At 39.9% G+C, this 27,268-nt stretch overlaps 2 protein-coding genes across 2 annotated transcripts in view; one reads left to right on the top strand and one right to left on the bottom strand.

Annotated features, from left to right (window-relative positions):
* Window positions 1-422, bottom strand: part of ntrk2a (neurotrophic tyrosine kinase, receptor, type 2a) — a 281,961-nt gene extending 281,539 nt beyond the window's left edge. The window contains exon 1 of the mRNA XM_057830849.1: window positions 26-422. The gene's annotated coding sequence lies outside the window, so the exon portion shown is untranslated. The remainder of the gene's footprint in view (window positions 1-25) is intronic.
* On the top strand, window positions 358-27,268 carry LOC130913536 (solute carrier family 28 member 3-like). The gene is made up of 16 exons (XM_057832212.1): window positions 358-439; window positions 2,787-2,885; window positions 6,455-6,644; window positions 9,867-10,011; window positions 10,120-10,233; window positions 10,428-10,505; window positions 10,595-10,675; window positions 10,755-10,835; window positions 10,899-11,024; window positions 12,992-13,119; window positions 16,184-16,352; window positions 16,442-16,639; window positions 19,714-19,795; window positions 19,859-19,957; window positions 22,930-23,044; window positions 27,151-27,268. The coding sequence occupies exons 1-16, from the start codon at window positions 358-360 to the stop codon at window positions 27,266-27,268; spliced, it is 1,905 nt and encodes a 634-aa protein (XP_057688195.1).

Raw genomic sequence — 27,268 nt, 5'->3', positions numbered from 1 at the left:
ATTGTGTGAGTGTCCAATTACTTACATAGAGGGGACAGCGGGGCTCTGTCAGACGCGCTGCATCCACGAAGACTCGCGTGGGGCTGGGACTTTCATCCAGTGGCGTTCATTTGTCTAATTCCATCTTAATGTGATCGCATGTATCATAAACTTTGATCACATGACTATTACAGTCTAATTTTGACACTTTCCCCTCCGCTCGAGCTCAATAGGTGACGCACGTTTGTCTACTATATATATATCACAAAAATGTGCATCGTGATCGTGTAGAACTTAAAGTGAACCAAACGTAAACATATCACATATGAGCGTGCAAGAGTCAATCTAATTCGATCGGATGGAGTATTAGTAGATGAAATGCTGGCGTATGAAATGCTGGCAGTTAACAGAAAATTGGCATCCTGCCTCCTCTCTTCCTACCTCAATCAAACCTTCCCAGGTAGTCACAGGTGGTATTAATCAGGTGACAGAGTGACAGTGACACACCCACTCCTCACACACACACACTCATTAACCCTTTGCACACCAAAACAAGTAGTGCTCAAATTCCTGCCTCTAACAATGACGAGAGCATGCAAACAATGACACAAGGGGGAAAAATAAGTTAGTGAACCCCTTGCCTAAGGAGACTTAAAGAGTAATTGAAACCAATTTTTACCAAACATTATAAGTCAGGTGTGTGCCCAATCACTGATGAGAGGTTTAAAGCTCCCCTGCCTACTATAAAACACCCACCTGGTAAGAAATGTCTTGATGAGAAGCATTATCTGATGTGTATCATGGCTCGGTCAAAAGAGCTGTTTGAAGAGCTGCGATCAAGGATTATTTATTTGTATAAAGCTGGGAAAGGATACAAAACCATCTCAAAAAATCTGGATGTTCATCAATCGACAGAGAAGTTGTCTACATATGGAGAGAGTTTGGCACTGTTCCTTCTCTCCCAAGGAGTGAACATCCACCAAAGATGACGCCGAGAGTTCAGCGCAGAATACTCAGAGAGGTAAAAAAAAGAACCCTAGAGAAAGAAAGAAAATAAACATCAGCGCTGGATCAGAGAGGCCATTGAAATCCGCAAGCGGGGCCCAAGAACCATCAGCAGGGACGAGGGGGCATACATGCTCTCTACTACCTGGACCAGCATCCTGGAAGAGTGTCTGCAGAGGGCATGACTCGCCTGTCAATCTGAGAGGTGAGTCACGCCTTCATCCATCAGCTGATAAAGGCATGTCACACAAATACCAGTGACTCTCTGACGAGGGCGGAAGTGTTCGCCGAAACGTCAGGTAATTAAACCACTTATAACTACTGTCTGGGATTAAAGAATAATTCGACTAATCTATAAGTGTAGACAAAATGAACTCAATACAACTAGAACCATAGAGTGTCTGCTAAAGACTTACAGAAATCACTGGCACAGTCCAATATCTCTGTACATCAAGTATTTGTAAAACTATGACCAAGAATGGTGTTAATCAGAGGACTCCACGGAGGTAGCCACTGCTGTCTAAAAAAAACATTGCTGCTCTTTTAATGTTCCCAAAAAGGCACTTGGACACTCCAAAGAAGTTTTGGCAAAAATATTTTGTGGACTGATGAAACCAAAGTTGAATTGCTTGGGAGTAACACACAACGTCATGTGTGGAGGGAAAATGGAACAGCTCACAAACATCAACACCTCATCCCCACTGTGAAGCATGCTAGAGGGCGCGTCACGATTTGGGGCTGTTTTGCTACCTCAGGGCATGGACAACTTGCAATCATTAATGGAAGAATGAATTCAAAAGTTCATCAGGATGTTTTGCAGGAAAACCTGAGGCCACCTGTCAGACCATTGAAGCTAAAAAGTGGATGGATGCTGCAACAAGACAATGACTCAGAAGTAAATCAACATCAGAATGGTTTCACAAGAACAAAATACATGTTCAGGAGTGGCCAGGTCAAAGTCCATACTTGAACCCCATTGAGATGCTGTGGCATGACCTAAAGACAGTGATTCATGCTATACATCTCAGGAATCTGAATGAACTACAGCAGTTTTGTAGAGAAGAATGGGCCGGGATTAGTCCTGATCGATGTGCTGGACTGATCTGCAGCTACAGTAAACGTTTGGTTGAAGTTATAGCTGCCAAAGGGTGGGCCACAAAAAATTAAATGTGATGGTTCACTTATTTATTTTTCCCCCTTCTGTCCTTGTTTGCATACTATCCTCATTAAAATACGAAAACATATAAATGTTTGGGTGGTTTTATTTAAAGCAGACACTGTCTTTTCATCTGTGTGATTTTGACAAAGATCAGCTCACATTTGATGGTGATTTTATGCAGATATGTGAGAAATTCCAAAAGGTTCCGATACTTTTTCATAACACCGCACACCACTGTGTAGATTTATACCGTAAACATGTACACTTTGAAAAAAAACTTGTTGTCGCAGAATCTTGGGACTGTGGTGGACAAACTGAATCTGTTGACTGTATTTCTTTTAAAATAAATATGGATATTTTCTTTATCTTACACCTGAACTCTCCCTGTAGGGAATAATTAAAACCTTTTTTTTCTGTAAAGCAATGATTATTTCTTTACTATCCCTTTCAGGGGGTAAAAAACTTCAAAGTATTAATGATTTGAGGTACAAGTGTGGTCAAGCAACAAATAAACACCTATTCTATTGTACTTTAAAATGTTTAAACACAGTATTTCTTACATTTTACCTCATTAGATCGGCATCCATACTTATTGTTATCTTGTAATGGCCACTTTCACCTCATTTTCTATTCTTCACTTGAGATTTCAGACTGCTGTTGGCTAAAGTGGAGTCTCTGAAAGGTTTTTGTGTGCAGCATGGACATGACCTGAGACTTCTTCTAAAGGTGCTTGTGGTGGCTGGTGAGTTGAAATACGTTGGAAATCAGTGGAAAGGTTTTTACTCTGTCATTGGGGTTGCATTGACAGCCCTTGCTCCCTCTAGTCACGCCTCTCCTGGGGGTACATTATACAGTAGATACACAGTGCTGTTAATCTTACTTTAAAAAAGTAATTAGGTACAGTTACAAATTACTTCTCCCAAAATGTGATTGAGTTGGTACTGCAGTTACCTCTGTGTAAGAGTAATTACCGTATTTTTCGGACTATAAGTCGCACCTGAGTATAAGTCGCACCAGCCATAAAATGCCCAACGAAGAGGAAAAAAACATATATAAGTCGCACTGGAGTATAAGTCGCATTTTGCAGGGAAATTTACTTGATAAAATCCAACACATAGAACAGATATGTCATCTTGAAAGGCAATTTAATATAAAAATACAATAGAAAACAACATGCTGAATAAGTGTACAGTATGATGTTACATGATGCATGAACAACGAAATGCGAATATACTGTCCTCACCAGGATGCTACAGCTTGGTCCTGGCTATACAGCGAGGTAAACTCCCAAATGACGATGCTGGACGTCCGTATAATTTGCTGAATCAATTTCGTCCTCGATACCAAACAGGTTCACATCAACGTAAATAAATGATAATTAGGTGCTATTACAGCAATGACACAAACGGTTAGGATGCATTCGCTAGCATTAGCACATCGTTCAAACAACCACACAACTGGCTCTAAGTGTCCGATCGCGGGTGGAAAACACACAACAACAACAGAAAAGATGATACACACAGGCGTTGCCTCTGTAGAGATATTTTACAAGCATAAACAATGAACGTCGGCTCACAGCCGTGTCCCTCTCTCTCACCCACTCGCTCAGAGACGCTGCGGAGCTGTCCGTCTTCTTCTGGCGTGTGAGCGTTCTTCGCGTAAACAAGTGCGAGTGTGCCCGCACGTGGGCGTGAAAGCACCACAAACTAAAAGCATGCATTTCAATATAAAAAAGTCAATAATACAATTAAAAACACATTGCCAAAGGCAGAACGCGAACGTGGCCATAGCTATTAAGAGTTATTCAGATAACTATAGCATAAAAACATGCTAACAAGTTCACCAAACCATCAGTGTCACTCCAAAACATTAAAATAATTTGTGAAATGATATCATAATGTGTTAATAATTTCACACATAAGTCGCTCCTGAGTATAAGTCGCACCCCCCAGCCAAACTATGAAAAAAAACCTGCGACTTATAGTCCGAAAAATACGGTAGTTACTCAGCAAAGTAAATGACATACTTTTCATGTTCTACACGTTATTACATTATACATTCTATAACATCTTTTACATCGAATATGCTTATATTAACTGATTGAATTGAACTAATTTTCTCATTTAAAAAAAACATAGGTCACACTTTTTACATTTTTTTATTAAATTTCACCCATATACAAGTGTAACGGTATAGAAACTTTCAAATGTTGTGAGAAAAAAAGCCGTTTTGTTTTTCCTGTTGTACTCAACCCGCACCGAACTCTGACCCCCGTACAGAGGCACGTACTGAACCGTGACTTGTGTGTATCGTAACACCCCTAATACATATGACGGTGGAGAAAATGCTCGGCATAGTGTAAGAAAATTTACATACAGAAAATATGACTAAATATATGGCGGAAAACACTCAGGTGACTTGAAGTTCCGCTCTGAGACCCCCAATTTGGCCACATTTCAAAATTGTCCGATATGCATGTGGGATACATCATTAGAAAGCTTAAAATCTCAATTTTCTGGGGGAAGGAAACTTTTGAACGGAAGGGCATTATTTTGTTAAAATGTTTTTTAAACAGCAAAACCCTATCTGGAGGTGAGAGCACGCGAGAGCAGAATTACAGACGCCATGACTTTAACCAGATATTATCGCGCACTTACCTTGTTTCGATCCAAAAATTCCATGTAGCATGTATCACTGAGTGTCAAGACACAGCTGTCAATGGCCACAGCTGGATTTTTGGAGTGATTTTATGGATGAAACATGGTTATATAACAAGGGTCGCGATGCAGAAATTGCAGACATCAAGGAGTGGTGGAGATGTTCTTTTTCATATATTTACCCTTTTAAACGTTTTATGTATTTATTCATTTTTTCTTTGTTTGGATCGATTATTTATACAAAAAAATATACAATTAATGGATAGTTATAAGGTAGATATCCGTGACTTTTTTACAGACGCAAATTTTTTTATTGTGATGTAATTTGTTTAAAAGTTTAAAATATGCGAGTGAATAATTTTTTAAAGTCGCATTTTTAAAAAAAAACAACAACAACAACAACTAAACATTAGACATCAATTAATGATTCTAAGCTAAAAATGACAGACATTTCAAATAATAACTACGACTACTTACCTTCTTTTTATGGCCAGGTTGAAACAAAAGCGGTTGTGCGACGTCTGTAAACAGGGGTTTTCAGGGTTAAACGGATAAATTAAAAATAGTTTGGTGGCTTAATCCGCCATGAATCTGCTATGGCAGCATATAGACATATTGTTCTATCAAACACAACAGTTCTTTTGGCTTAAAATACAGCCGTTTATTTTAAAGAGGGGTGCAAGAGCAGAAACTGCTTTTTCAGCCTTGTCTGTGTTTTATGCTATATGCTAGTAGATATATTTTTGAGTATGCAGGTGAGGCTCTAGTCTAAATCTCTTGCCTCTCCTATCTTTGGCCTAGTTGTTTCCCACAAGGTTCATGGATACGTCATTCAAGAAAAGGTTAGGGCAAATGACTATTTTTGGTCATAAAAAACAAATTATTATTATATTGTAGCATCTACAAGGACAACGCCAACTTGGTGATGACGATGCACACTCAGCAGGAAAACAGGCATTATTTTCAATTAATTGTACGCACCAGGAAGCCACTAACTGTATGTTAAAAACAAAAGTTGCCCGAGAATTTAAGATGACTTTCACCAGACGAAAAACTAATGCTAATAAGAACGCCAATGCTATGCTAACGAGCCACCCAGCCAATCATCATCCCGTTTGCAACGTTGTCACGGCCCCCTACCCGCTCTGCTCTCTCCCAGACAATCAGACAACTCGCAGCTCATTTAACCAAATTGTAGTAACGCGCCGCTTCACATCCTCAGTAACGGTAATGGCTACCGAGACTCTGAACCCATACTGAAAGTATACAAATATATTATTGTGTTGAGTTTGACACTCTTTCATCAGAGCATTAACAAGCTGCTTCCAGGAAAATCCTTCTCAGACTCAATTTTCCCTTGTACCATTCCTTGGCACAGCTAATATAACCAGGGTTCAATATGACCTCAGAAGAACACAGATAATTGCAAACTGCACTTAAACAGCACACTGAGGAAATGTTATAATAGAAAAATTATACTTAATCAGTTTTCCCGGTCAAATTAGGAAAAATCCTGAAATATGAAGGCAACAAAAAGTTACTGTATTTATGTCAGTCTAAGAAAGACTATATTACACATGTTTCACTTGTTGAATTGAATTATTGAAATATTTTTATGATATTCTAATATTTTTTACCAGCATCTTTATTACAGGCTGGGTTGCCTTGGTGATTGCAGCCTGTGTGTTAAACTTTCGTCGGGCCTTCGTTTTGCTGGTCATCTCTTTGCTCGTGCTCTTCTTCCTCGTCTGGGATTGGATGATGGGGCGCTACGGTGACCAGATTTGGGAGGGGCTTCTTCCTGTCAGAGAGTTTATCAGCATGCACTGGATTCAAGTCAGATGGTAAGAAGTGATGTGCTGTAAGAGCCATATTTACTGTACATCAAAACATCATGAAAATAAATATAAAATTCAATAATACTCAAATGTTTACAGTCCCTGACAAAAGTTTTGTCGCTTATCTATTTTGCAGAAACAATTGCTAATAACCTGACTTTTAATTATTCAATTGGTTTCAGAAATGGCTCAGATGGAAGCTAAGACTCTCCCAAATGATGTTGAATGTACACAAATATATTTGTTTCACTAAAAAAAGATTTATCATTTAATGAAGACATAAAGGTCCAATTTTGGCAAGACAAAGGTTTTGTCACCTACAGAAAGTAGTGTGAAAATTGAACAAAAAATGTACTTCGAATACAAAAATATGTTACATAACATGAGCGAAATAAGTACTGGTGCTGTAAGATCCAAATTTAATATTTTGTATGACTTCCATGGGCTTCGGCATGGATTCATACAATTTATTGATGAAGTCATCAGGAAAATGACAGAAAGCAGTTCTTGCATACCTCTCAGAGTTCATCAACATTCTGGGGTTTCGTCTTCTATGCTTCCTCTTTGATCCCACCCCAGACATGCTCAATGATGTTCATGTCTGGTGACTGGGCTGGCCAGTCCTGGAGGATCTTGATATTCTTTGCCTTGAGGAACTTTTAGGTAGAGATTGAAGTATGTATTGAAGTAGTAAGTAAGATTGAAGTACTGCCAAACTTCACTGTTTTGTGGCAAAAGGTGGATTTTTCAGATGACTCGTCCATTGAATTACACCACAGTCGCAGCAAATATTACAGGAGACCTACTGGAGCCCGCATGGATCTGAGATTCACTCAGAAAACAGTGAAGTTTGGTGGTGGCAAAATCATGGTCTGGGGTTACATCCAGTATGGGGGTGTGTGAGAGATCTGCAGGGTGGAAGGCAACATAAAGAGTCTGAAATATCAGCAAATCTTAGCTGCCTCTTACATTCCCAACCATAAAAAGGGACAAATTCTGCAGCAGGATGGTGCTCCGTCGCATACTTCAATCTCTACCTAAAAGTTCCTCAAGGCAAAGAAGATCAAGATCTTGTTTGGGAGTAACACACAACGTCATGTGTGGAGGAAAAATGGAACAACTCTCAAAGATCAACAGCTCATCCCCACTGTGAAGCATGGTGGAGGGAGCATGATGATTTTGGCCTGTTTTGCTGCCTCAGGGCCTGGACAACATGCAATCATTAATGGAAGAATGAATTGTAAAGTTTATCAGGACGTTTTGCAGGAAAACCTAAGGCCGTCTGTCAGACAGTTGAAGCTAAAAAGTGGATGGATGCTGCAACAAGACAATGATCCAAAACACAGAAGTAAATCAACTTCAGAATGGTTTCAGAAGAAAAAAATACATGTTCTGAAGTAGCCAAGTCAAAGTCCAGACTTGTACTCCATTGAGATGCTGTGGCATGACCTAAAGACAGCAATTCATGCCAGACATCCCAGGAATCTGACTGAACTACAGCAGTTTTTTAGAGAAGAATGGGCCAACATTAGTTCTGATCAACGTGCCAGATGTCAAACTGATCTGCAGATACAGGAAGTGTCAGGTTGAAGTTATTGCTGCCAAAGGGTGGGCCACAAAATATTAAATGTGATGGTTCACTTACTTATTTTCCCCTTCTGTCATTATTTGCATACTATCCTCATTACAGTTTTTCTCGATTGCTAAAGCACAATTTCTTGATCTCTGAGCACAATGACCAGTTGCCACTAGTTGGCTGAACTATGAACACATTTCACCTCAATCTCCAATTTCACAAAACTCTAAAAACAATTGCAATTCTCTAAACACATTCACACTTAGGCTAAACACTTTCGCACTTGCTAAAACACACTTTGCGCAATCATATGAACACATTCTCATTCACTGAACACATTTTGCTCACACAATGCAAAATGGTAGACACAGACATCAAAAGTTGAACACAATGAAAGCACGTGCGTCATTGCTTAAACACGGTAACTCAAAATTGAAGACACATGAGACTATCCACGCTGGCCTCTTGAGAATGCACAACGACTCAAAATTGATGCTCTCCTTGGGTCCTTCAACAACCAGTGTCTCCTCACATTTTGGGAGAGCTACAGGATATCCTGATTGACCGTGAGCAGCAGAATCTGGTTCCAGCACAGCCTCCTCCTATCTATGCCATCATCTGGGATAACATCGGCTTTCACCGTACCAACCAGATTAGAGAGTGGTTCAATATACACCAACAATTCCTCAACGTATGTCTGCCACCCTACACACCTTTCCTCAACCTCATAGAGGAGTTCTTCTCATCATGGCGGTGGAAGGTGTATGACCGGGAGCCATATAGTAGAGAGAACCTTCTCAGGGCCATAGACCTGGCCTGTGATGATGTGGGGGATTACTCAGGCTGGGTCCGGCATGCCAGAACTTTCTTCCTCCGCTGCCTGGCGACACAAAACATAGCCTGCAATGTGGACGAGGTCCTGTGGCCTGACCCCACCCGACGACGTGAGTCGCAGGCCCCCGCACAGCCCCTCCCACAGACACCATAGCACCTCTTTACTGTACATACAAGAATTTGTGACATGTATCCCCATGTATGCTTTTGTTCTCCTTTGAAATATTTGTTTTGGGAAAAGTACATTTGTACAGGTTGTCATCAATAAATGGGGTTCAATCCCCCTAAAAATTATTTGTGACTTACTAATGATTACTATACAGATGATGGGGCAGTTAGAACATCACACATTGTGTTTTCAATTTTTATTGAAGTGTGCGATAGATATCTAATAGTGTTTACATTTTTGCAAGCTGTGAGGACCATTTTGTTGTCAAAGTTTAGTCTTGGCATTAGGAGCAACAGTTTTGTGGTTGAAAGTTTGGGTTTTGGATTGAGAGTTTCGTTTTGCAAAGAGAATGCGAGTTTTTGTGGAGCTAGCTTGAGAAAAGTGTTTTGTGTTTAGAGTTTAGAGAAAACAGAGGGCGGTTTCCTGAAATGTGTTCTGACATTTGAGAAAAACTGTAAAATATGAAAATCTATAAATGTTTGGGTGGTTTTAGTTAAAGCAGACACTGTTGTTTCATCTGTGTGATTTTGACAAATCAGATCACATTTGATGGTGATTTTATGCAGAAATGTGAGAAATTACAAAAGGTTCAGATACCACTGTATGTGTGTAGCCGTGCAAGGTAATTTTGCGGATCTCCTATCTACAGGCTAATATACACGTGTGTGCTAGTGGGCCTCGTGTGCTGGCTGATACTGGACACAGGCAAGCATGGAAAAAGACAAATAATGTCTTTCTTTGGTTTGCTGCTCCTCATCTTTCTCATGATGCTGTTCTCCAAACATCCTTTCAGGGTAGATCATGCGAACACACATTGAATTCAAAATGACAAAAATGGAGTTCGCCCACTATTGATCAAAATGTCCCAAACTTTTTCTACCTATTTTATTTATATGTTATAGTGGTCATGGCAAGCATTGTTCTGCGGTCTCGGGCTGCAGTTTGTCTTTGGTCTTATTGCGCTCAGGTCCTCCTTTGGCCTACAAGCACTGGACTGGATGGGCAAAAAAGTTGAGGTACATGCGTATATATGCACACCACACATAAACATGGTTATAAGATATTTGTCATTTAAAAAAAAAAGTGTGTATCATCCTGTTAACATGTTACAATTATGCTTATATGACATACAGTATAAAACATATAAAATATATTTGAATTCCATTCGATTTTTGTGCGGTAAATACGTGACATAATGTCATCCGTGCAGATCTTCATATCCTACACAGACGTTGGCTCTCGTTTTGTCTTTGGAGACAATTTCCAAAAGCACTTCTTCATCTTTAAGGTGTAAGCTTGCTTTGTGACATTTGTTAATCTAAAAAATCTGATGAAAGAGTTTTTTTGTTTTTGTTTTTTAAAGTTTTATGCGCACAGGTGATGCCTATCCTGATTTTTCTGAGCGCCGTCATCTCTGTGCTCTACCACTTGGGCTTGATGCAGTGGCTGGTTAGCAAGGTGAGAAAACAGTGGCGCCGGCCAATGTGTTTGAAAAGGAAAATACAAGAACACCTAAGATTGCGCTTCCTGTCGACAGATCGGCTTCATAATGCAAGTTACCATGGGAACGTCTCCAGTCGAATCGACGGCTGCGGCCGCAAATATCTTCTTGGGGCAGGTGTGTCGCCATGACAACAATATGCCATGACTGGGTGATCATCATCAAATCAACATATTTCAGACTGAAACCCCCCTGTTGATTCGACCCTACATCTGTGAGCTAACCATGTCCGAGATGCATGCAGTTATGACAGGAGGTTTTGCTAGCATTGCTGGTACCCTCTTGGGAGTCTTCATCTCCTTTGGGGTGAGCAAGATAACAGAATACACATGGGGGGGACAACAATACAATCATCTACTGCATTAGTCGTTTTGGTAAATTAATACAGTGGGGCAAATAAGTATTTGGTCAACCACCAATTGTGCAAGTTCTCCTACTTGAAAAGATTAGAGAGGCCTGTAATTGTCAACATTGGTAAAGCTCAACCATGAGAGACAGAATGTGGAGAAAAAAAAACATAAAATCACATTGTTTGATTTTTAAAGAATTCATTTCCAAATTACAGTGGAAAATAAGTATTTGGTCACCTACAAACAAGCAAGATTTCTGGCTGTCAAAGAGGTCTAACTTCTTCTAACGAGGTGACTCCACTCGTTACCTGTATTAATGGCACCAGTTTTAACCCATTATCGGTATAAAAGACACCTGTCCACAACCTCAGTCAGTCACACTCCAAACTCCACTATGGCCAAGACCAAAGAGCTGTCGAAGGACACCAGAGACAAAATTGTAGACCTGCACCAGGCTGGGAAGACTGAATCTGCAATAGGTAAAATGCTTGGTGTAAAGAAATCAACTGTGGGAGCAATTATTAGAAAATGGAAGACATACAAGACCACTGATAATCTCCCTCGATCTGGGGCTCCATGCAAGATCTCACACCGTGGCGTCAAAATGATAACAAGAACAGTAAGCAAAAATCCCAGAACCACACGAGGGGACCTAGTGAATGACCTACAGAGAGCTGGGACCACAGTAACAAAGGCTACTATCAGTAACACAATGCGCCGCCAGGGACTCAAATCCTGCACTGCCAGATGTGTCCCCCTGCTGAAGCCAGTACACGTCCAGGCCCGTCTGTGGTTCGCTAGAAAGCTTTTGGATGATCCAGAAGAGGACTGGGAGAATGTGTTATGGTCAGATGAAGCCAAAATAGAACATTTTGGTAGAAACACAGGTTCTCGTGTAAAGAATACTGAATTGCATCCGAAGAACACCATACCCACTGTGAAGCATGGGGGTGGAAACATAATGCTTTGGGCGGGCAGGGCAACAAAGGAGTGGCTTCGTAAGAAGCATTTCAAAGTCCTGGAGTGGCCTAGCCAGTCTCCAGATTTTAACCCCATAGAAAATCTGTGGAGGGAATTGAAAGTCCGTGTTGCCCAACGACAGCCCCAAAACATCACTGCTCTAGAGGAGATCTGCAAAATACCAGCAATAGTGTGTGAAAAGCTTGTGAAGAGTTACAGAAAACGTTTGGCCTCCGTAATTGCCAACAAAGGGTACATAACAAAGTATTAACTTTTGGTATTGACCAAATACTTATTTTCCACCATGATTTGCAAATAAATTCTTGAAAAATCAAACAATGTGATTTTCTGTTGTTTTTTTTCCACATTCTGTCCCTCATGGTTGAGGTTTACCCATGTTGACAATTACAGGCCTCTCTAATATTTTCAAGTGGAAGAACTTGCACAATTAGTGGTTGACTAAATACTTATTTGCCCCACTGTAGATAATACAAGACAGTAGAAAATATTCCTCTACTGTACACATGCAGTAGAGGTCCCTCTTAGCCAACTGGATGCCAGGAATGCCTGGCAATAGCCAATGGCAGAGCAGCTATAAGTATGCTACATTCAGTAAACTCTGGGAGCCGCGACTACCAGCCATACAGTATTTTTTCTTTTTGTATCCTGAAATTTCTTTCTTAACAAGAGGCAATATTTTCCTGTTGAGGCGTGTCTTAACCTGAAAATTCTGTATGTAGAGGTACCACTGTGTATACACTATATATTAATTGAACCCCAACAAGGAAAAATTGTCAAACCTGCAGATCTGTCAATTGTTTTTGTATCTAAAATAAAGATATCCTGTATTGATCTTTATTTATTAATTAATTTGTTTATTTATTTACATTATAGATAATACCATATCGGATTGTTGGGATTTGTAAAAGGGCTGCATATTCACTGTTTCCTTGTTTTTGTAAGGTGGATGCTACGCACTTGTTGACGGCGTCGTTGCTTTCCGCTCCCGCCTCGCTGGCTATCTCCAAAATATTCTGGCCAGAAACAGAGACACCGAGCACAAAAGCGTGTCGTGATGTCAAAATCAAAGGGTAAGATAAACCATAGCATATAGGCAAGTAAATATAACACAGCAGTGTTGTTTTCATCAACAATGACGATAACGAAAATATTTAGTCGACGAACGATTTTTTTATGACGACAAGGAGATAAAAACGTGGCTTCGGGGACTGGAACATAAAGACACGAATGCCAGTTTGCGTCTGACGAGACGACAACGAGACGAAGATGCGACATTGTTTCTAAATTCTGTAATGTTAACAGTTCATGACATTTTCATATTGTTAGTGGAGTACCTCAGCTTACATTTTAGCAGAGCTTGGGTCGTGTCACTTATGTGAGATCTGCTGCGCCTCTCCGTGACTCTCCTCACCGAAGTTTAGGTTGCGTCTAGAGCGAGGCTGCGCTCCATCTTGCTTGTTTGGAAACACGGTAAGATTTGTTTTCTTATCTTGGCAAGAGAGAATATGCAATGTTGCTTTAACCTTTCAAGGTTTGTGCTGAGTGATCATCAGATGCTAAATGTAACTCCTAGCGTTAGCATAGCATTTACGGTCGCGTTAGCATTAGCTTCAGAATGGCGAACGTCCTCGCATGTGACACGAATGTTTATTTCATAATACACGCGGTATTTTATGCTCCTGAATGATATGGACCGCTTGGATGTGTGTGGAAGCGATCGCTATATTTATTTCGTTTTTTTAATCCCGCGCCATGAAAATGAGGGACTTCCCGCTTCAGTCTTGCATTGAGGAGGAGGGCGCTGTGACGTGTACGGGTGAAGGCGTCCTCTTCACTAAACAGCCGTACTGTTGTGTATGAGGACTGAGGATTCAGCTGATTTTGTGGATTAATACGTTTGTTTTTCGCATCACGCCAGCCAAACGGCTGCAGAAAAATCTTGCTTTATGAGGGAGAGGCGAGTGCGCCTTTTTGGAGTTTCAAAAGGTTCCCATTCACCGTGGATATTGGCCAAAACAAGCCCTTACTAATGTGGGACCATTGGACTTACGAGGAAGTGAGTAAACATCTTGTTTTGTATTATGTCAAATACGAATACAGCGATTACAAAGTAAACATTACAAACTTTCTTTAAATAAAGGACTGCTTACGTTTGATCATTGGTAGGGATATAAAAAGCTCTCCTCATGCACATTAGCTGCACGTTAGCTGCACAACAACTGCAGCCGCCCTCCTCCGGGGAGCGAACTGTAAATTGCTGTCCCCCGGGCGGTTTGCCGATCCGCGAAGACAATCGACAACCCAGTCTTCATGTCAAATAATCCGGGCTAGTTATGGGAGATTTTCGGCTTCGAAGACTTTGAAACATCACTCGGTTCGGGTTAGCATGTCGGCTAGCTGTCACGCTTCTTAGTTTGTTTGCATTCTCCGACGCCGGGGAAGAGAAATGATATATGTCCGATTTAGGTGTCACAAAATATCGTTTGGGAGGTGCGACAGTAAAGGTGAAGTCGACAGTTTTGACCATTATGGAGTAATTTTGTCATGTCGTCCTGAATAAGTGCATTTTTATTATTTCATATTCCATTTAGCACAAGACTGTTATTTGTCATGACCATGCCATTTATTTAGCAATTGGGGAAAATAATTGGATAAAAAGAATATCCTGTAAAAATATTGAAGTAAAGAGACAGAAACAATGACATTTTGCAGCTCTCTTCGTCGCGTTTTCCTCGTTGTCAATAGTTCCCCCTCGACAGCCTGACTGGTCCTTCTGAAGCTATCTATTTAGCTACTGGAGAAAAATACTTGGATAAAAAGAATATCCTGTAAAAATATTGGAGTAGAGAGACTGAAACAATGACATTTTGCGGCTCTCTTCGTCACGTTTTCCTCGTTCTGAATAATTCCCCCTCAATGGGTTGAGTAGTAAAACCGATGAGCCCAGTCTCCCGCTGACGTCATCCACCTGTTGGGGACGCTAGAGCCCTATAATGGTAAGCGTGGCTAACTGGCAGATTAAAAGACTAATTTCTCGTCATCTGCGCTTTGCTAAATTGTTGTATATAGTCGAATCGTCTCAAAATATTATTGTAATTCACATAATAATGCTATTTAAGACTTTTTGTCTCCTGTCGTATGCTCTTTAAAACACTGGCCAGTCAAAAAAGAACCACTTGACTTTTCTGGTTAGCAAGTATAGAGGATGTTCAACACTCAGACAACTTTATTTTGTTTGTTTGTTTGTTTTTTACATACAGTTTGTGGCTTCTATGTAAGTTTAATTGAATAATCTACTGCTTTTCCTGCTGAATGTGTATTATCATCTCAAAGTTGACATTGTCCTTGTAGACGCTACAATTTGCGCTCATCTGTCTATGGTCATTCGAAATTGTTGGAAACCTTTTTATTTGGGGGGGGGGTTAAAACTTGAATTTTACAGATGAAAACATTTTGTCTGTCAACTAAAACTAGATGAAATTTGTATAAGATTTCGTCGACGAAAACTGTGACTGAGACTAATAAGTATTTTCGTCTAAAAGACTAAGACAAAAATTAAAAGAAAAAAACAATTGGTGTTCAAACGTCCATCTTGCCTGATCAAGATGTAAACTTTGTTGATTAAATTGTCCTAATTTGCCTAGCAAAAATCCGCTACCTTAAATGCTACGAATGCTAACGTATTTAAAATTTTCATAGCTAAATGTTCACACATAAGTCCACAAACTGTAGCTCTAAACTTAAGCTGAAAAAATTTACAGTCTTATGTTGGCCAAATGAGAGAGCAGCTGTCCTATATCCATGTCAGACGAGTCTCCTACACAATCATAGAAGCTGAGGTGACAGTCCAGCCACACCCAACACTGCCACCAGAGGCCAGTGTATCCTCCATCAATAAACAAAATAAAATACTTTTGGACTTTTTGGATCATTATTTTTTTAAAGAGTTAATTCTGACTTATGCGGAAATTTGGGTTTGTCGCTAGCGTGGGAACGGAACTCGTTCGTAAACCGGGGACTACCTGTACTTTCCTTTTAGCCAGGGATTAGGCTATTCTGTCAACACCGGGTGTTACAGATAAAGTGCAAAGCACACAAAGCAAAGGTATTTAAAATATGTATTGTTTCATTGAGGGGGAGTACTAACATGCTGGAGGCAGCGTCGCAAGGGGCCATCTTTGCTGTGGGAATAGTGGCCAACGTGGTGAGTAACCTCTTGTCCTTCATGGCACTGTTGGCTTTCTTCGACGGCGTCCTCTCCTGGTTGGGGGCCATGTTTGACTTCCCCCAGCTCAGCTTCTCGGTAAACGGCACACACAAAATAATTTCAAATAATAATGTACAATATATTACTGAAAGTAAAATGAATTCAAACTACTTACCATCTTGCAGCTGATATGCTCGTACCTGTTTATGCCCCTGACATTCATGATGGGGGTTTCATGGGAGGACAGCTTCATGGTGGCTGAGTTGGTGGGCATGAAGACCTTCCTCAACGAGTTCGTGGCATATCAGAAACTGTCGGTGTTGATTAAGAGGCGCAAGGCCGGTGGGCCGCAGTATATCAACAATGTCAAGCAATACATTTCTGTAAGAATGCCTTCTTTTTTGCCCTCCGTACAGCAAAATTTACCCGTAACCCGAAAAATCCTACCACTTACCTAAATCTACACTATTTGAAACTAGTATTGAAGCAATGAAACATAATGAATTGGTAGTTTTTAACTCATTGTCTGCAATTGACGGTAATACAGTGTATCACAAAAGTGAGTACCCCCTTCACATTTCTGCAGATACATATTTAAGTATATCTTTTCACGGGACAACACTGAAAAAATGACACTTTGACACAATGAAAAGTACTCTGTGTGCAGCTTATACAATAGAGTTAATTTATTTTAGCCATTAATATCTAAACCACTGGCAACAAATGTGAGTACACCCCATAGAAACTACGTACATCCCCTAAATGTCCAAATTGAGTACTACTTGTCATTTACCCTCCAAAATGTCATGTGACTCGTTACAGGAGTGCTGTCAGCATTGCTGCAGAGTGAAGAGGTGGGGGGTCAGCCTGTTAGTGCTCAGACCATACGCCGTGATCTACATCAAATTGGTGTGCATGGCTGTCACCCCAGGAGGAAGCCTTTTCTGAAGATGGTACACAAGACAGCCCGCAAACAGTTTGCTGAAGACATGTCAACAAAGCACATGGATTACTGGAACCATGTCCTATGGTCTGATGAGACAGGCGGGCTTTCTTGTGTACCATCTTCAGAAGAGGGTTCCTCCTGGGGTGACAGCCATGCACACCAATTTGATGTAGAGTGTGGCGTATGGTCTGAGCTCTAACAGGCTGACCCCACACCTCTTCACTTTGCAGCAATGCTGACAGCACTCATGTAACGAGTCACATGACATTTTGGAGGGTAAATGACAAGCAGTACTCAATTTGGACATTTAGGGATGTACGTAGTTTCTATGGGGTGTACTCACTTTTATTGCCAGGGGTTTAGATATTAATGGTTATATTTTGAGTTATTTTGAGGGGGAAATGAATTACCTCTATTATATAAGCTGCACACAGACTACTTTCACTGTGTCAAAGTGTCATTTTGTACAGGTAAGTGTTGTCCCATGAAAAGATATACTTAAATATCTGCAGAAATGCGAGGGGTGTACTCATTTTTGTGATACACTGTAGACATAGTGGTGATAGTCAGTGGCAGCCAATGAGGTAGGCATTTCTCTTGTAGGCAAATGTGCATGTTCAGTACATTTTGAGTCATTCAGCACCAGTTTTTGTTTTCCTATTTTGATGTTGAAACTGTGCCTAATGTTACCGTGGCTTTAAATATATTGGCTTGCTTTAACTCTTATGAAGCATAACCTGTAAGGTTTTTGTTGAACACTCACCTATGGTCACGAGTTGTCCCGCGGTTTGCCATGTCGGTTGGGGGGTTGCGGCGGTGACTGGTTTTGGCAAGTGGAGCAAGGGGTCGTGGCCCTTGTGCGGCCCCTGCGCAGCATTTCCACTTGTCTGCAGGTCAGGGCCGGCCCAGCCTATACGCAGACTATGGATCTGCTTAGGGCCCCTGACCACTAGGGGGCCCCCAATCTGGCAATTGTTTAATTTATATTCTATTTTGTTTACTACAGTTTGCTTTATTTGACTTTTGTGAGTTTTGATACTTAATTTCAAGCTTAAAAAATAAAAGTTCCTCCTTAACTTCTTTCTTTTCCTCTTTTAGAAAAAGGTTTGGCGCTATCTACTGTAAGTACAGACAATCATTTGGGGTGAGAAGTAGAGGCGTGCGAAATTTCCGATTCTTAGATTATTCGCGATTCGACCGTGGAAGATTCGAGAACGATTCACAAACATCTAAATTCCGATTATTGAATTATACCGGAATATAACGGAAGTAAAACACAGTCAGCGCGGTCTTTGGGACACAATGAGGAACGGACCAAGAGTGAATATCATGTTCAACTCATGCCGCTAGATAAAAAAAAAAACAATCATACCTGACTGCAGCCGACAGCCGCCACAAACAACGCCCAGTTGCTAGTTGCTACAAACATACGGCTACAGTAGATATCAAATATATGTAGAACTAGATGCAAAATGACAGACGACGCCGGTGTTAGAACATGTATTATTGAACCGAGATGCGAAATGACAGACTTTCCGGCGTTAGTAAACAGCCGCCATCTTAAAGCAGTACTAAAGCAGTGACTTCTCTAGAAGGCTCTGTTGTAGCGAACCTAATTAACTTTTTATCTAAAATACTCCTAAATCGGCAGAATCTTGTCTTGAATTTATCTTTAAATGATGAAATAGTTTTAAAACTTTGACAAAAGTGGACAGAAGGGAAATAATGGAATAACGGGAGCAATTTTAACAACTGTTGATTCACAACATTAAATTAATTGAATGTAGTTTAAAGCTGCTGATACAGAATGGGGACTGGAGTATTTTATTTACTGTTATTTTTGTATATTTGTTTACTGTTATATGCTAACTTGATACTGAAATAGTAGTTTGGTTTAGCCTGAGAGGATTTTTGAATAACTTTGGAACTAATGTACATTAAAAAAAAAAAAAAAAAGGAGGGGGGTACATCAATAATCGTTTTATAATCGAATCGGAGCCTCTGAATCGTAATTGTAATCGAATCGTTAGGTGCCCAAAGATTCCCAGCTCTAGTGAGAAGTTTGAAGTATGCAGTGCAACAAAATCTGATTAATATACAAAATATGGACGTATGGGTTGGATTGCATGTATGGGTTTCACAGTACACTGTGACGAAATGGTGGGCCAAAAATATGGGCCCCTTGGCATTATTTTGCTTAGGTCCCCCAAATGGCCTGGGCTGGCCCTGCTGCAGGTCTATCACACGTCTGATGGGTTTCACGAATGACTCGGTGCAATTAGACACACTCAAGTAGAATGTCAGTGCCAGGATTAGCGATCAGGCAGCATAGAATAGGATGTCAACATATCCACATGTACGAGTGATTCACATATTACTGTGTTCTACACTTTAAATTGCTGATCTGGAAACATTTATGCGTTGTCACCCCTGTGCCGTTGTCGTGTAAATGGCCCCTAAAAAGCATTGCTGAAAAATATATTGAATTCATGTGATCATTTCCCATTACAGGTGCACTCTGAAACCATCGCCACATATGCCCTGTGCGGCTTCTCCAACTTCGCCTCGCTGGGCTTGACAATCGCAGCCATGAGTGAGTGCAACAAATAAGTCACTACTTAAGAAAATATTCTCATTCTTATTTTTATTATTGAAGCTACAATGGCTCCAGAGAGACAAAGTGACATCTCCTCTTGCGGGATCCGAGCTCTGATCGCAGGCAGTGTTTCATGTTTAATGACGGCCTGTGTCGCAGGTGACTGCACTTTATTTATACTTAATTTAACCTTTATAAACAAAAAATTAATATCATTCATGAGCCTTCTTAGTAAGAGTTTAACAAAAGATGTAGTGTTGGGTATGCGCCATCACTTCCTACAGTCAGATTTGAATCATCGTATTGGGAACACATTTGCATGAATATTCACACACATATGTCATATTAATATGACTAGACTGAAGATAGGAATTAATCTGGGATCCATTTGTCCTTGCACTTAGTGTCCGTTCTTGGAATTAATTAGTTATTATTACTTTTGATGAGTTGTAGCAGTTTTTTGGAACATAACTGCATATATATGCAGCTGCAATGCGTCGTTGAACACTTTAATAAACCAACAACAATAGTATGAGAAAATAAAACATAAACACTGAAAATTAGGGGAAAAAATTGTTGTAAAGCAGTGCATGCCCTCAATCCACAAAAATAACTATTTACTAGTTCATATATTAATGCATATAAGAGGAAAGTATATGAGGGACAGAATTACTGCTTCATGCCACATTTCTGAATTTAGCTTGTGTTAAAAACAACAAGCTACTCAAAGCTACTCAAAGCTTTACTGCCTTTTTCCTAATAAAGGAACCTGTGTTTTAAAGAAACAATTGGTAACTTTTCAGTTTTGGTCGATTTTAGCGATGCCGGTGGACAAAAGCAGTAGTGTTTTGCCTTTAATGGCACCACGGATGGAAAGACATCTAGTTTTTAAAAGATAAATGTTAGAACAAGTTATAATAATTTGATATTTAAACCCTTCGTAGCTCGCCATTGTTGTTCACTTCCCAGGGCAATGACGTCACATGGCCATGCTGCAGTATTTCACAGTGTCACTCTTTAACTATGTAAGGTATTGATTTAAATACACCACAAGGTGTCAATGGCGAGTTTTAAATTAATAAGGGATCAAGTCAATGAGTGCGTTTTGTCTCTCAACTGACGCTGTAGTTTCCTCTCGGGTCCATTGTGGATGATGTTCATTTGAGTGTTGTCTTCACAACAAACAAGGTTCCTGAAAATGGCTCCCAGCATCATAGTTTGTATATTGTGACTAAATATTGCCATCCAGTGTATTTGTTTAGCTAAATGAGTTGCTAAAATGTTAAATAGAGTTTGACCAAAGTCTGAGTAAGTTTTATGTGTATTTTTCACTTCTATTTTGATTGTGAATTTGTGAATGCCAGTTCTATTTGCATTGTTGTTTACTGTGTGAGAATAGGGCATCATAAATACACTACATAAAGCACTTTTCTTTTTGTGAACGTTATTTTTTGAGCGCATGTACATTCATGTGCCTGTGTCCACTCTCCTTTTTCTCTGCCTTACAACCTCCTGTGGACTAAAGGAAAATTACTTCGTCAGTCAAGGGACAAAATGCACTCATTGGCTTGATCCCTAATTAATTCAAAACTCGCCATTTGTTTATTATTTATTGTCATCATCATCGGTATCATTGACAGTTACAAGATAGCATTGTGATAAGATTAAGAAAAGACAATGGCTGGCGGGAGAAGCCTGGGCTTATTAAATCCCGTCCCCAGTTAACCAAAATCAATCTTTGCTTGATAGAGTAGACATTTCACATTGAGATCATTTTCACATTGTGATACAAGTTATTTATTTATATTTATTAATTTTTTTATTACTCATTAATTATCTTCCCAGTAGTCATTGATAAGACATTGCACTTGGGTCATTCAGTCAATCAACAGTTAGCTCATTGATTCGGTGAGAATTGATCGGTTATGAAATCTTCCAGTTGATGGAGGACAGCCGAGGGAGACACGGAAGCCCTCCTCCGCCGCATACTGCGCAGGTGGCTCACTCCTCGTCAGTCCTAGCTTGGCTCACGCGAACAAGCCTCTCTTGGTCCCGAATCTCTGTGATGATTTTCGTCATCATTTGAAACATATGGGCCTCCATCTCCCCCAGCTATCCTCCGTAAATCCAGACGTGAAAGTGTTGGCCGGACATGGCCGTTGGCTCGATGTAGGTCACATTGTTGAGGAGATCATGTCCAAGGTACTTAGAGACCAATTGATCAGTTCCATGATGCATAAGATTGGTACAGAATTAATCACAAGTGGACAGCAAAAATCCCAGAACCACAGGGGGTGACCTAGTGAATGACCTACAGAGAGCTGGGACCACAGGAACAAAGGGTACTATCAGTAACACAACGCCAGGGACTCAAATCCTGCACTGCCAGACGTGTCCCCCTGCTGAAGCCAGTACACGTCCAGGCCCGTCTGCGGTTCGCTATAGAGCATTTGGATGATCCAGAAGAGGACTGGGAGAATGTGTTATGGTCAGATGAAACCAAAATAGAGGTAGGTGGTAGGTGGTATCGAGAGATTTGGAGTGAAAATCTCCTTCCATCAGCAAGGGCATTGAAGATGAGACGTGGCTGGGTCTTTCAGCATGACAATGATCCCAAACACAAAGCCAGGGCAACAAATGAGTGGCTTCGTAAGAAGCATTTCAAGGTCCTGGAGTGGCCTAGCAAGTCTCCAGATCTCAACGCTATAGAAAATCTGTGGAGGGAGTTGAAAGTCCGTGTTGCCCAGCGACAGCCCCAAAACATCACTGCTCTAGAGGAGATCTCCATGGAGGAATGGGCCAAATACCAGCAACAGTGTGTGAAAAGCTTGTGAAGAGTTACAGAAAACGTTTGGCCTCCGTTATTACCAAAAAAGGGTACATAACAAAGTATTGAGATGAACTTTTGGTATTGACCAAATACTTATTTTCCACCATGATTTGCAAATAAATTCTTTAAAAATCAAACAATGTGATTTTCTGTTTTTTTTTTTTTTTCTACATTCTGTCTCTCATGGTTGAGGTTTACCCATGTTGACAATTACAGGCCTCTCAAATATTTTCAAGTGGGAGAACTTGCACAATTAGTGGTTGACTAAATACTTATTTGCCCACTGTATGTGTGTTTGCAGGCATGCTGTACATCCCCAAACTGGAGTGCCCACAGTACCTCAACAGCATATTGAACAGCACCAATGTGACAATGACAACACAACTGCTCACCTGCTGTACACAACTTTACAACAGGTATTGAAAAAAAATATCTCAAGTATATCTAAGAACTTTGTCGAATCGTGTGAAAAATGAGAGCGACATCTATTACATGTACTTATTAGCTTTATATTGATTATATGAATTTTAAACATACGTTAATTAGGATTTTTAATGACTAACTTTTAAAAAATCAACCACTTATTTACTCATTACACAAATAATACAATGACAAATGCAATGATGAAATGTAAATAACACTGGGGAACACTTTTTTTTTTTTTTTTTCTACGTCTGACAGATATTTTAAGCTAATTTTTGGGTGCCAAATTCAAAATCTCTGTTTTTGAACAATAGATCCCCATTTTCCTTAAAATAATAAAATAAAAAATACTAAAAACACTGTTAACATATGCACTTGTTTAGCAAAACTAAAGAAAAAAATATATGCATATTTATATATTTTTTAATTTACAGTAATTATAAATTTTTACAAAATCTAATATAGTTAGTTATAGTTATAGTTAGTCTAATATAGTTTTTTTTTTTTTTGCATGAGCAGTGTAACAACATAGTAAGTATGTGAGATGTGAGGAATGAACATAAAATGACAGAAAAGTTTGAGATCAGTTTTGGATTCAGAGCCCAAAAACTTTAAAAAGATAATGTTAAACATAAAACAACACATTTATTTTATTTACATTATATATTATATATAAAATTGATTTTGAATGTTTGATGTTCTGGAAAAAAAAAAAACGTTTAGCTAGTCTGTATTTATTTTGACAAAGAGGAAAAAAATAAATTACGCATAACTAAATTTTAGACCTGTTTTTGTTTTTTTGTTGTTGTTTGTTTGTTTGTTTTGGGTACATAATATAAGTACCTGGTACACAAGAAATCCCGCAAACAGTTTGATGAAGACATGTCAACAAAGCACATGGATTACTGGAACCATGTTCTATGGTCTGATGAGACGGGCGGGCTTTCTTGTGTACCGTCTTCAGAAGAGGCTTCCTCCTGGGGTGACAGCCATGCACACCAATTTGATGTAGAGTGCAGCGGCGTGTTTGCGCACTAACAGGCTGAGCCCCCACCTCTTCAATCTCTGCAGCAATGCTGACAGCACTCCTGTAACGAGTCACATGACATTTTGGAGGGAAAATGACAAGCAGTACTCAATTTGGACATTTAGGGATGTACGTAGTTTCTAAGGGGTGTACTCACTGTTGTTGCCAGGGGTTTAGATATTAATGGCTATATTTTTAGTTATTTTGAGGGGAAAATAAATTAACTCTATTATATAAGCTGCACACAGACTACTTTTCATTGTGTCAAAGTGTCATTTTGTCAGTGTTGTCGAATGAAAAGATGTACTTAAATATCTGCAGAAATGCAGGAGGTGTACTCACTTTTGTGAGACACTTTACGTGTGGGTCAGTATACATGAGACGGTGTGTGTGTGTGTGGATGTTAATGTGTTAGTGTGTCCTTACTGTCTGTCCAACTTTGGAAGGTCTTGAAGCTAACTGCTGTACGAGGGCAGGCCCAAGTCATTTGGGAGCCCTAAGCAAAATAATGCCAAGGGGCCCATATTTTTGTAAAAATGTACTAAAACTGTAACTTAATGCGCATCTTTCCTGATTCTTCATCTCATAACTATGTACACGACATTGCCAAACATTACCTTGAATTGTACATTTGGGGAAATAATCCATCTTGTGAAGAGGACGGCACTCCACCTCCAATTCCAAGATACTTCTCAATAGAGGTGTGCAAAATTTCCGATTCTTAGATTATTCGCGATTCGGCCATGGAAGATTCGAGAACGATTCACAAACGTCCAAATTCCGATTACTGAAATATGCCAAGTAAAGCGGAAGTACAACACACTCAGCGCGCCGCGCGGTCAATGAGCAACGGAGCGAGAGTAGCTAAACATCATGCTTCTCATTACCCGGCCCCTCAGGTAATGCCAATGCTCAACTCACGGCTCTAGCTCAACTCATGCCACGAGATAAAAAAACACAACAACATACCTGAAGCTGCTACAAAAGTACGTCATCCACATAATGTTACGGTAGATATCATTTATATAAGACTAGATGCACTACGGTAGCGGTAGTGTTTGCAGCACATATACAAAAAGCTAGATGCAGACGTAGTAAACGGCCGCCATCTTAAAGCAGTACACTTCTCTGCAAGGCTGTTGTAGCGAACCTTCCAAGCAAACCTAATTAACTTTTTATCTAAAATACTCCTAAATCGGTAAAATATTGACTTGAATCTATCTTTAAAATAGTTTTAAAACTTTCATATTTCGAAAGTTGACAAAAGGGAAATTATGGATTAACGGGAGCAATTTTAACAACTTTAACGGTTGATTCACAACATTAAATTAATTGAATGTAGTTTAAAGCTGCTGATACAGAATGGGGACTGGAGTTTTTTATTTACTGTTATTTTTGTATATTTGTTTACTGCTATATGTTAACTTGATACTGAAATAGTAGTTTGGTTTAGCCTGAGAGTATTTTTGAACAATTTTGGAACAAATGTACAAAATATTTAAAAAAAAAAAAAAAAAAAAAAAAAAGGGGGGGTGCATCAATAATCGTTTTAGAATCGAATCGGACCATCTGAATTGTAATCGTCATCGAATCGTTAGGTGCCCAAAGATTCCCAGCTCTACTTCTCAATAGCGCCTTCGAATCATCCAAAGTACAAAATATGATTATATGGAACAAAATTTAGCCCAGGAAAATATTCGTCAACAAAAACGTGTACTGTTGGGAGTACGCAATTAATTAAGTAGATTTACCATAGGCTTATACATGACATACTACTTGATAATAATGTCAGATACAAATGAAATGACTACACTAGGACAGTTAATTTTCTCCAGGGTATTTTGCCAATTATTTTTTTATACCTGTCCACACTTCGTTTAAGGCCACCCGCTTCTGCAAGGTAAGCCTGCATTTGCACAAACTACGCATGCGTAAAAAGGAGAAGCCTCATGTGTTACATCATCGCCCGCCGCGGTTTATCTCTGAAACAGAAACTCATTCCTGGACCACGGAAAATTTCAAAATTACTACTCCTTCTAGACTGTCATTATTTTGTGATCACTCTTTTTGTTTTCGTGATCGCAATTAAACGCATCACACACTGGGGGTACCACGCAGGTCACTTTTCGGGGTTTAATTTTCCTCTACGCATTTTTATATACAGTACTCATGTTCGGTCGGCATTGAGTTGGGAGGTGCCAGCCCCGCAGCAAGCTGATCGGAGACAACTCGGGAGATGAGCTCTAAAAAACGCTCATCTCCACCTCATCCGCGATGGGAGGACCCCTAATGGGCACTGAATTGAAGCATATTATTGAGTCGTAGTTTGAAGATTCAAGAAAAATGTGTGGAAAAGAAAAGAGCAGGAATGCCACGTCGTGATCGTCCGCCTGCATTGATTACGATGCTGTCATGCCGCATTTAAAACAGCGACGGCATGACGTCCCTTGCTGAGTATCCGAATGTTGTACGGTGACAGCAGTCCATATTAGGCGGCGTGTAGGCGACAGGTAACGATACTGTTGTTTCTTTTCTTCTCCGATTTTCCTTTTCTTTCGTTTCTCTGCTCCAGAAGGATAAATTCTCTCGACATATGCGTGCATCTATTTTCCAAGCAAGTTTGAACACCAATCATGGCAAAGCAGGTTCAACGTCACTCCCCAGGTTGCCAGATTTTAATGAACAGAAAATGGATTTTTGCATAGATAAACGGCAATGTGCGCCACATTATTCACGATGCTCTATTAACAACATATAAAATGAGGTTGCCAGATTGGGGGGCCCCTAGTGGTGGCCCTAAGCAGCTGCATAGTCTGCGTATAGGCTGGAACGGCCTTGTGCTGTACCAATACATTGCGTAGCATGGCATCACCAGCAGAAAAAGTCAATCACAATTTGAGATTCACAAGGTCTGGTTTAAAGCGGCCAAAGCAGAAGATATGACAATAAAGATTTGAAAATGTCAATGTTTTTGTTGACATTTTTAAATACAAGTAAAATTGTAATCAGCAAACCTTCCAAAAGTAACTATAATTAAATAATATATGATGCATGTGTCTGTTTTATTGCCAGCGTGACGGTGCATGAGCCATGGAACTTCACCCTTCAGGAATTCAGCAAGAGCAGTGTGCAAGTGTGTTGTGCGCTCTTGCCCTCCTCTTCACACTTCAACTGTAGCTGGCTTCTTTAA

This window comes from Corythoichthys intestinalis, chromosome 3, assembly GCF_030265065.1.
Source record: "Corythoichthys intestinalis isolate RoL2023-P3 chromosome 3, ASM3026506v1, whole genome shotgun sequence".
NCBI lineage: Eukaryota > Metazoa > Chordata > Actinopteri > Syngnathiformes > Syngnathidae > Corythoichthys > Corythoichthys intestinalis.
The sequence above is the reverse complement of the archived record's forward strand: the minus strand, read 5'-3'. Positions and strand labels throughout refer to the sequence as shown.

Excerpts from the sequence above, each read along its gene's own strand:
- LOC130913536 (XM_057832212.1), top strand. The coding sequence starts at position 358 with ATGCTGGCGTATGAAATGCTGGCAGTTAACAGAAAATTGGCATCCTGC. Across the intron at positions 10,836-10,898 it reads CAAATATCTTCTTGGGGCAG|ACTGAAACCCCCCTGTTGAT; the intron begins GTGTGTCGCCAT and ends AACATATTTCAG. Across the intron at positions 19,958-22,929 it reads AATGACGGCCTGTGTCGCAG|GCATGCTGTACATCCCCAAA; the intron begins GTGACTGCACTT and ends GTGTGTTTGCAG.